The following is an 11203-nucleotide window of genomic DNA, read 5'->3' on the forward strand; positions in this document are numbered from 1 at the left end:
GGGGTCTGTCGGGTGCTGTTCGGCGGGAGAGGGGCGATGCCGCCCTGCCCGGCTCGGCTCGGCGCGGCGGTGTCGCTCCGTGCCGTGCGGTGCCGAGCCGTGCCGTGCCGGCGGGGAAGCCTTGCATCACCGCCGCGGGCCCGCTTCCCTCCTCCCTCTCTTTCGGAGAGGCTATTAATAGCATGACATCAGCCAGGGACTCGCCGCCAGAGTAAATACCAGCGCTGCCCGCTCGGCTATAAAAGGGGGGTGATGCAACCCGGGCGAGCGGCAGAGGAGCGGGGAGCCGAGGGAGCTGCTCTCCCGCTGAAGGCGGCGGAGCGGCGGCGGCGGCAGCGCGGCGGGGCGGCTGCGGAGCCCCTTCCCTCCGGCCGGGAAAGCGGCGGCAGCGGGAGGAAGGTAGGTGGGAGCGGGAGAGGAGCCGGCRCGGCGGGACGAGGGGCTGACTGACTGCGGGAGGCTGTCCCGCCGCGGAGGGATGGATGTCCGCCGGCGGATCCGCGGCACGCCGCCGGCAAAAGTTTCGCCGTCCCGGGAGGAGTCGGGCGCGGCGGTGCCGCCGCCGGCCGGGAGAGCGGGGAGAGCCGGGAGAGCCGGGAGAGCCGCCGGCCCCACCGAGCTCCGCCGCAGACCCTGCCGCCCGGCGACGCCGGTTCCGTGCCGCCGCTCACATCTGGGGGAACCCCCTGCCCGGCTGCAGCCAGATGTGAGCGCTGGGGGGAGCCCGCAGAGCCCCCGCTGGCCCCGGGCCGGCAAAGCCGCTCGGCACCGCGCGGTGGCGGCCGCGGMGGGGRCTCGGCACCGGGAYCGGCACCGGCACCGGCACCGGCGGGATGCCCGAGCGCTGGAGGCGGCCGGGGGGAACCGTGGGTACCGCGGGGACAGGGACAGGGGAGCTTTAGCGGGACAGCCCAGGCGATGACAACCCCGCGCTGCCGCGCACAGAGTTTTCTTTGATATTCCAATAAACCGAGGGGGAACTTCTCGTGCGAGCCGGGGACGTTCACTTTCCTTTCTGTCTCGGTGTCTTGATGTGAAGTAGATCAGTTGCTAAAYTGTTGCCTAAGCAAATCAGGCGTGACACAACAGCAAAATTGTTTCTGAGAACGAGTTCCTGATGGAAATCAATTTTCCTCCTAGTAACAGCACTTGAGAAGGTGGAAGGTGGCAGAAAATAGTTCGGGAGCGATGTGGGATGTCAGAAAGCTTAAGGTCAACTAGCGTGCACGGAGGTTGTGAACTGTAATTGCTCTTAATGCTGTTTAAGATTAACCTCAGTGGTTATCAGGGTTTATTGCATCAGCACTAGAGGAAAAGGAATTTGTATGAAGAAATAAAACCAAGAAGCACCGTCAGCCGTCTGCTGTTAAGCAAGAAAAACTGAAAGTAGTCACTTTCAATATTAATATTAAATAAGAATATCCTTAAATAATAGAAGTGCACAGATAGGAAGCATGTTCCGATTTTAAAATCTTGGCWGACAAGATGTAAAAGCTCACTGTAGATGAAATTAATCATCAGCAAAACAATAAGCAAAAAGCAGGGGGAGAACGAATGAACAGAGTTGTTTGAACCTACCTGAATTTGGAGGGCACCATGAATAGCAAAACTGTTCACTTTGGAGAATTCTGAAAGTAAGGCTAAAGTAACAAAGCATTAACTCACCCCGGGAACAAGCTGTGCCGGTAACAGAGAGGTCTGTGAARTGTTCAGCACCTCCAGGGGCAGTAACTCCAGAACAGGTCCACGTGCGTGCTCTAACAAAGTAAACAGAGATTGTATCAGAAAGACCACAACGGAATCATGCTTTAAGGCTTGATACTCTTATTCCTACTGTTTCCCCAGCCTTTACAAACCCAGAGAAAATGAAACAGTGCTCTAGRTGGCTCATAGACAGAGGGACAATTCGTACAAAACTGGGGAAAAGAAGGGCAATTTGTTGCATTTTTAAAAATGGTAAAATCTAATTTTCTCATTTGTACAACATTTCCAAAAGCAGATTTGTTCCTCATAAATTGGAAAACATCTACCTTGTTGTTCATCTCACTGAGGAGCTTTGACATGAGGCTGATTATTGTGTCATTTGTGTGGTGGTGGCTCCTAACAGCCCCAGAGGCAGACTGGACGCTGCCCTATGAGCACTGCTCAGAAGCGCCCCAGGAAAGCAAACCAGTGGCAAACAGCTCTGCAAAGTGGGGCTCAGCTCACAGCAGAAATCCTTACAGAAGCCTCAGCCCCGGGTACGCCTTCCCTCCCCAAAAGTATGAGCAATTAGAGGTGCCTTCCTGGATGGTTGGGAGGTCAGTGAGCTGTCCGGGCAGGACAGCAGCCAGTTTCTCTGGTCAAGGACTTTTCCTCCTGCTCTGGGCACCCAATCCCTCCTCTAGTGACAGCTGGGTGAGAGGAGCTGAAGTCATTATAGTAGGGTTTTGTGGTGCTCATGGTACACTTAGCACTAAATGCTAGAAATCCAYAATTAATGCAATTTCTCAGGCACATTCTTGGTTTTGTCTGGTGCTGCTGCTGACCTTAATTAAAAGTTCACCTAAACTGAAAAATAATTGAAGAAACTGCCAGAGCTTGAAAGCTGTTAGCCCAACTAATTATTTTGGAGGCCAGAAAAACAGTTTTACTGTTAATTTAAGACTMCTGATTGGATTCAATTATACAGAATTAACTTTATTGAATGAAGCCATCACCAGCATTCAAGGAGACTGGGTCAATGAAAATAACTGAAATTTCTGCTAGCAATGAGGGGTTCAGTGTCATCTGGAATTAGCCTGTTTAAATTAGTCGCATGGTTGAATGTTGGTAAATGGTAATAATACTGGGAGGACTTCAACTGGAAATTAATAGGGCCATTTCTGACTTGCTGGAAAAGAGTAACTGCTAGCTTTCTGAGATTATAGGATTAAACTGTATCAGTACTTTAAATGTGACTCATGAGCAGGGGCTTTCTGAAGAGAATTACATAAATTTCCCAAGGTCTTTCTGAATAACAAATTGTTCCAAATCATTTCCCCATCTTGAATAACCAMGGGTGAAATCCTGGCTCCTTTGAGGTCAATCAAGAAAAAGTCCTCTTGATTTCACTGGGGTCAGGATTTCAGCCCCAGACTCTGGGAAATGTTCAGTTCTTCTGTGGTAACTGGGGGAGGAAGGAGTGAGGAAAACTGCAGTTGGACATGGTGTTTTCCAGCAACAGGCAATTCACTTTCCTCTGATTTTTCTGTTTACCTCGCTTAGCGATGAACCAGGTTCTATTCTCATTTGCWCCAGTGTGGATTTACAGTGTATTTTTAGATCTCTCTGAGCAAATTCTATCTTCTTGTCAAGGCACATGACTCCAAACATTTCTTGCTGGGTTCCAGAAGTAACGTAGAGGGAACTGTGTGATTCTGGGTTGACCATGTGGAAATTTACCTTACCCACACTGCTATTCAGAGGCAACAGTTTGCTTACCTGCACTAAGTTAATTACAACTGACTTTTCTGTAATTATTGTGGTTCTAATCCAGAGTAGATAACATATACTGTAATTATCCATAGAGATTAAAAAAAAACCCAGACAACAACTACAAAAATCTACACACCAAAGAAAGCTGGGAAGCCAATGTAGTAAAATCCAATTTAACACAAGTGGCTTTATGAACAAGGGAAGTATTACAATCTGCTTTCCTGTGGATTTGTACCTTTTGTGCCTTGGACCACACCAAAGGTACTCAGTGTTCTTCCAGACCTCTTATCTCACCAGTGCTGGGTGAGAGATGGGCTGTGWCTTGCAGGGATGTGTGCACCAGCCAGCCCACCGTGTTTGGATGGCTGACTGCTGAGTTTAGCCTCTTTCTCCCTCAGTGGAGCCACCAGATTTCTCAAAGAGCATAGGGGCCTCTCTCCCTTCAAAACTGGCTAATAAAAAATAAGATTGACTAAAAAAGAGARAAGTAGAGAGCACTGTGGGATAAGTTCGTTTTCTTCAGAAATCGACTAGAAATTAGGTTTCTCCATGGGTTTACATTTGCATAATTCCCCTTAAGTCTYTTCAATCACACTGTTTTATGTCAGCAGAAGAGCCAGCCATAAATATTTAAGAATTTCAAGCCTCTCATGGAGGGCACATAAGGACAGTTTCGAATTTTACAAGAGCAAAGGAATGAAACAAATGGCTTCACATTTTTCATGAGTCAATCCCTCCAACACAGCCCATGCTGTGGAGCCCCAGAGCATGTGTAGACTTTTGCCTTTGTGCCARCTCTTATTGTTAGCTATTTTTCAGGAGTTTATAGCCAGATCTACAACTGTGTGTAAAACTGAGTGTGATAACTTTGTGATAGATCCTTTTGTGGTTAGCAAGCTTCGGCTTCTAGTAGAACTCACTGAGCTAAGTGTAGCGGAGATCAAGGTATGCTCTGTCCATTTCAAGCTGGAATTTGTGGTGATACAGCTCTGAAGATGATATTCTTACTCTCCTTCTGTGCTTGAAAAAATAATACTACTTATTTGCTTTCTGATTTTTGGTCTTTCTTTCTCTTCCTATTCACTCCATTCTCATTTGCCACACATTACCAGTTTCAAATGTGCAGTATACATACTTGCACACAACTGTTTTTTGAATAATAAGTTTCAGAAAGACTTAGAAATTGTGTCACATTCTRATACTATTCTTACTTTTAAACACTAACTTTGAGTTAACATAAAGTTGTAAGTTTTCTGAGTGYCCATATTCTTAACTGCTTGTCTGTGGTGAGAGACTGGGCTAGACTAGGAATGGGGACTGAAGCAATGCAAGAACTATGGTATTATTCACAGTATGAAATACATCTCTAAGAGATATTTGCCTTTATAAAGTTGTTAAAATACTATTATTTTTATTTCTTTTTATCTTTCAGCAAAATGATGGTCCAACACTCAGGCCAGGTATCTGCATTAGAAGTCAGCGCCTCCGCAATTGTTCCCACTTTGTCCCCTGTAGGGTCACTGGGGTTTGATGATTTCACAAATTTAACCCCATTGGTGAAGGAGGAGCTGAGGTTTGCCATTCAGAACAAGCGTCAGTTCCACAGGATGTCTTCCACGTTGGACACAGTGACAGTTTCTGAAAGACCCGTTGAGACATCGGTGATGAAAACAGAGGTAGGGCTCTTGAAACACAATCCTGCTGTGACCAATTCATTCTCTAACAAAGTTCTGCCACAAGACCAGCAATTGTATCAACTGTAGGCAACCCTCTGTACCATATTTGCTTCCTTTAAGCCGGCTGCTTGGCTCTCTGTTGAGTACTTCAGGGACACCCTCTGGTATTTCTCATTTCTCATGAATGGAYATTTCATTTTTGATTACGGACTACAGACAATGCTTTACAGTGATTATAGAAAGGGCTGATCTGGTTTCCCTGCCTAGTGGTGGTTGAACTGGGAATAAGTCACTGCTGAAGTTCTGTTTCCCTGGGGACAGTCCAGCAGAGCCCGTGTGGGGGTTAGATTAGACTTGGACCTGCTACATGCACGCTATGTTTTTGCTAAAAGATAATACTATCCAAGAAAAACATTACTCTTTGATTGTGGAGAARCAGCTTCAGTTAAGGAAAGAGTCACACCTTGGTCTGAGTCTCCACAGGAAACAAAAGGAAGTGTGTTAATATTCCCTTTTTGGTGCTGCCTCACTCGTGACACATCCTCCACTTTGCTCCCTGTGCCCCTCCTCCTTTTCCTCTGGGAAGTGGAGGAGAGATGGAAGTGTGGGAGACAGCCTGGGGAGACCTTCAGCAAGTCTTTCAAGTACCACTGATTTAAAATGAGCCATCATATAGATTACATACCACCCAACTCCAGTCAGGTTTTCATTGACAATTTAAATCAAATTACTATCCTTCTACTGTGTGGCAAACAAGGTCAGAATCGCATTTTTATGTAACTCATGATGTGAGCACTGACAACACTATCCATGTTGATTTTAAAAATCCAGAAATTATCAAAATACAGGTCTCATATTTACAGCATCTAAGGGATTGTGTGTATCTGTTTTTGTGGACAGTTTTCTCCTGAAGAGGATGAAAGGAAAAAAAGAAGAAGGGAAAGGAATAAAATTGCTGCAGCAAAGTGCCGAAACAAAAAGAAGGAAAAAACAGAATGTTTGCAAAAAGTAAGTGACTGAGTAGAATCGTTCTTAATCTGTCATCCTGCCAGGATCTAAACAGTTAGCATAGGGTACTGTCATAACAGGAAATATGGAAAGATGTCACCCAAAACTCTGTAAACCCTTCAAAATGTTAGTTATAAAAAATAAAGATGTCACATATTAAATCCAAACCTGGTTGAAACTGGAGTAAAGTGAAAGCATGGTATTTTGTCCATGCGCTTAATTTTAATTTGAATGCATGCACTGAACACTAAAACTAGTAAAATAAAATTTCATAAAATATTCACTGTGAAGAGCCTGAAAACACCTGCAAGTAATTTCTGACTTCTYGATGAATTGAATTCTCTGTCCTAGAACCCTCATCACATCTTYGCCTCCTGTGCCATGATACAGAGCTATAGCAGCACCAGGCCTGTATATTCCTGTATCTAGAGACAGGGAAAAAAACCTGTGTTTGTATTTTGTTAGCTTAACATGGGTTTACAAATATGTGACATGATGATCCAGGCAGTTAAGATGCAGCAGATATAATTTTGGGTCGATTTTTGACCTGAAAAGCTCAGAATAATTTTGCAGAAGATAGCAATAATGCTTTGGGTGTCTGTCACTGCAAGTGAATGCAAGTCTCAATTTGGTTTTTCAACTTCCATGATATTCTCTAGAGGCCTAAGGAGGTGACTCTCAGTCTGGTTTTGAGGCTGTTACCRACTGGGGAATGTGTAGTTTCATCATTAGAGCACACTGAGAACACACAATTCCTTTCTCTGCCAGCCATGTACCTTCCCACCAATAAAAGACCACAACTATCAGATGAACGCTGGAAMTGACTATTCCATCTTCCCAGTCTAACTGCTGTGTCTCTCTGTGCTAGGAGTCAGAGAAGCTGGAAACCATCAATGCAGAGCTGAAAGCCCAGATTGAGGAGCTGAAGAACGAGAAGCAGCATTTGATATACATGCTGAACCTGCACAGGCCCACCTGCATAGTGCGTGCACAGAAYGGAAGGACACCCGAGGATGAAAGAAATCTTTTTATTCAACAGATCAAAGAAGGCACRTTACAAGGTTAAGTGATATGGCAGACATGGAAATGTTTATAATGTTTTGAACAGCTACCAGAATCCATGGGGGAGTCTGACACAATGTGTAGGATTCTATTAGTCAAGAGCCTTTAGGAAGGGCAGATTGCTTTTGTAAGCGGAAAGAATCATTTTGGCTTGACAGCGATCCTTGCCCTTGGAAGATCTGGCCTCAATCAAATTGAAGAGCCTTCTGCCTCCAATATAGGGTTTGCACCTGTCATACTTGCTGTTCCTAGGAGCTACAGACAACAGCTTCCGAAGTTTTAGCTCTCTGCTAGTATACAGTATCCGCACTCACAAGGTTTGTGCTAGAACACTATGACTTCCAGTGATGCACGTGGTACAGACAGCTGGGCTGGATGGACACTACTTTTCCTTGTGGCTGGTAGGCAAAGAAGACTGAGTATTTCTGAAGTTTCCAGGAGGATGGTCTCTAGAGGAATGTGCTGACACCTGATGTTGCATTCTAACCTAACACACACACACAAACACACACAAAACCCCCCTGTAGTTCCAACTGAGCTTTGTCATTTTTTTCACAACATTCGTGGGTTTTTTCTGTGACTCATCTCAGTGACTGAATTGAAGAGTCTAGTAAGTGTGACAAAGAAATGTTTCTTGCAAAACATCTATGTAGCCCAGCTTGTATTTTACGAGCTTTTACCCCAGATACTATCCCTTGGGRACTACAATTTTCCCTTGAATCGCTGAAGAGCAGCTTGTACCACCACTTATGGACTTGGCAAATTTGACCCACTGGAAAGAGGAAACTAACTGTGCAGGGGTACTGATAGAGGTTTTGCTCAAGTAAAGAACTTCAGGACTGAATCCCAGACTCCTGAATCTTGAGATTTTTTTTTTTTTTTAAATTCATCTAGGATCTAATCCTACAAGCCTTAATTCATGCTATTTCCCCTTAGTCACAGGAGAGGTTCCATGGATTTCAGTGGGTCTGCTCATGCAGATAGCTCTTACAGGTATAAGAGCTTAACAAAGCTTTTTCCATCCTGGAAATGATTACTTCCTTTTACCAGGTGATTCAGAGGGAAAAATTATGATTGCAGCTACTTTTGTTTTACATTTGAGTGGCAACTACAGTCAATCAGAAGTGTTACTTAGAATCTAAAGGAGGCAAGAGTTTTGATGTAGTGAATAATCATTTTTATTTTTTATTAATTACTAACCTTGGATGTTTTTGAACTAGTAGAAGAGCTGCTGGACAAAACAGTTGGAGCTATGAGTGTTTAAATTCTGATGTTTCTGTGAAATTCTCAGATTGTTYATTTCTATAAAATATATCCTTACAGTTTTTTTGTAAAAGAAARTATTATCCTTATTTATCACTGATATCATCATGAGCAGAGTTAATAAATACTGCGAGCAAGATAAAACTGAAAACACAAGTGTTGCGCTGTCTTTTTACTTTTATCTCTTGGTGTTTAATATTATATATTCCTAAACTTCACCCACTGTATTTGAGACACCACTACTGAAAACAATTATCCTTCATCTCTTTTGAAGATGAGGCACTGAGTGTCTTGAATGATTGGGTACAGATATTGTACCTCCCAAAATTCTGTATCTCCATCAGMGGTGTCTGACTGTTCAATGTTGCAATTTAAACAACGCAGAATACAAGTGGAGCTTACAGTGCATAATATTTTACACCAGTTCCGCAGTGTTGAAATTGTGTGTTTGTTCTAAAGGCWAAATTAAAGATACCTCAGCCATGAGCTTCTTACCCTCCTAGTCTCGCATGAATCCATCAAATGTTGTACCTGATCCTTACATGACTGTTACATTCTGCAACAGAACTACTTAGTACCTACTCCTAARATCTGGATATATTGTAATGTCCTATATCACATGTTAAAGGTATGTACTTCGTGTATCTGAAAAGTGAATGTATTACAAAGGTGACATAACAGGTCCAATTCTGTCTTACGGATCCATTATCTTTCTGTGAATTGGAAGGAGGTTCCATTGACTTCAGTGGGAGTTTCGTTCATGCCCTCTAAGCAGAGTTTGGAGCCACTATGGCAAATTCTCTGGCTTAAATGGCAAGTTCTACAAGTAATTGGGCCAGTTGCTTACCAGACAACAGATTTACACGAAGTGTATTACAATAAACTTGTCAAACAATGTTCATTATTTGACCTCTGTAATGTGGTAATACAAAACCAAGGCATCATCCCAGCATCATRCACCTTGGCTTTGCTTTTTGCCTCTCAAATACCAGCAGACAAAGCTGTTGTCTCATAATTGTTTATAAAGTGCTCCCACAGAGACTATAATGACAGAATTCACGTGTCTCCCTTCAGGAATTTGTATGGTTGCTTTTAACCATATCACCAGTGACGCAGGCGTCATGCTTTTGTTGCTTGATCTTATTTACTCCGCATGCCAAATGTTAATATGGTACCACTACTATTGTCAGAAGAGAATCTATTTTTATTTCTTTACCTGTGTAGTCACAGCTGCCCTGTATTGCTTTTGTATGTGTGTATGTGTGTGTGTGTGTGTGTGTGTGTGTGCTGCTGGGAAATGATGGTACTCAAGGTGGCATGACTGTGCCCAGGAAAAGAGTGTTTGAACAGCTAGACAGGAATGGTATGTTGCATGAGTTTTCTGAAAGTGTGCTTTATTCAGGAGAACCCTTAAAATGCATTAAAAAGCAGTTTGTTTTCTATTCTCAAGTTTGTTTTGATACTTTAATAAAAAAGAATTAATATATATATATATTTATTTGTGTGTCATTTAATTCATTCTAAGTTTCAAGGTCCAGGAGCAACTTTTCTTCTTAAAACAACATCGAAATACTAAAAAGCAAATGCACTTTACATTTTTGAAACAATAAGTGTCTTATAAAGTGAAACTGGTACTGTTTGCTGCTCATCAAGGTATAAACAGAATTTTGTTATTGCAAGGTTGATTGTGAATTCCAGGCTAACTTCTTATTTGTGGCCTAGAGCTTAGATTAAAGGACTGGAGAACAGAACTCCTAAACCTGCCCTAATCTTGCAACCAACCARCTGATAATTATTTTAACTTTCTGATTCCCTAATGAGTTTGATGCTTTTGCTCCTGTGAAGCTTTAATATTTTCAGACTGCTTTCTATAATTACATGGGAGATACTAAAGAAGCATGGCATGATTAGGGCTTTGTTTTTTTCCTCTGTGTCCGTGTGTTGGTGTGTCTGGGGAGAAACATGAGGAAATACGAACAAAATGTTCCCTCCTGCTTTTCCAAAACTAAGTATCTACCCACCCAGACAGAAGTGCCTGTGTTTTGACAGCCGGTGATGTGGACAAAAACTTTTGGCTTCAATCCATTGCAAGCAGTCATAACTTGTAATTCAGAGTCCAGCTAGAAGGCCAGGAGCTCCAGGGATCAGGAAATCCATTGCTCTATTGCAAAATACAGTTAAAAATATCATTTGGAAGGAAAATCTAGGCTACTATGAGCTTGGCAATGTTGAATACTGACTTTCCTTATTGGTCCATCCATTTACAGTTGTGCAGTTCCCATCAGTACATTCACCCTTTCATGCATTCTGCTACAGCTGCTACCAAAACYTGCTTTTGAATACCCAGTTCAACACTACATTGGTAGATTTAAAATTCACCTGCCTGGCCCGGTTTAGAAAACCTTATAAACAAAATTAGGGCTATGAATTCCTGAACTGGTATTTTATATTTTTTTTAAATGGTTTGAGTTGAAACCATGAAAGCACCATTGCTTTCAAGTATGTCAGGTCTCTGACATACTTCTGACAGAATGCAATTCCTTGAGAAGTTAAATGCCATAACTTCTCCTTATGACTTGTACTAGATGCTAAATTTGTGCTTACAGGCCCACGTAGACCTTAAAGCATTCTGGGCTTCACTCTGTACATTGACAAGGAGCATCTTCTATTTATTTTCTAGCTCTTTCCCTGATGCAACTGAATAAATAGCAATATTGAAAGCAGGTAGAGACAATAAT

The 11203-nt window shown here is 43.0% G+C and overlaps 1 protein-coding gene across 1 annotated transcript; it reads left to right on the forward strand.

The window, feature by feature from the left end:
- The first annotated feature begins 256 nt into the window (after positions 1-256).
- ATF3 (activating transcription factor 3) lies at positions 257-9929 on the forward strand. Its single transcript, XM_057365107.1, has 4 exons — positions 257-399; positions 4889-5132; positions 6033-6140; positions 7009-9929. Exons 2-4 carry the CDS (start codon positions 4893-4895, stop codon positions 7204-7206), a joined length of 546 nt encoding a protein of 181 aa, XP_057221090.1. The 5' UTR covers positions 257-399; positions 4889-4892; the 3' UTR covers positions 7207-9929.
- Positions 9930-11203: the final 1274 nt, after the last annotated feature.

The sequence above is a fragment of the Malurus melanocephalus genome, unplaced genomic scaffold (genome assembly GCF_030028575.1).
Source record: "Malurus melanocephalus ecotype Western Australia unplaced genomic scaffold, MMel_1.1 scaffold_48, whole genome shotgun sequence".
Classification (NCBI taxonomy): Eukaryota; Metazoa; Chordata; class Aves; order Passeriformes; family Maluridae; genus Malurus; species Malurus melanocephalus.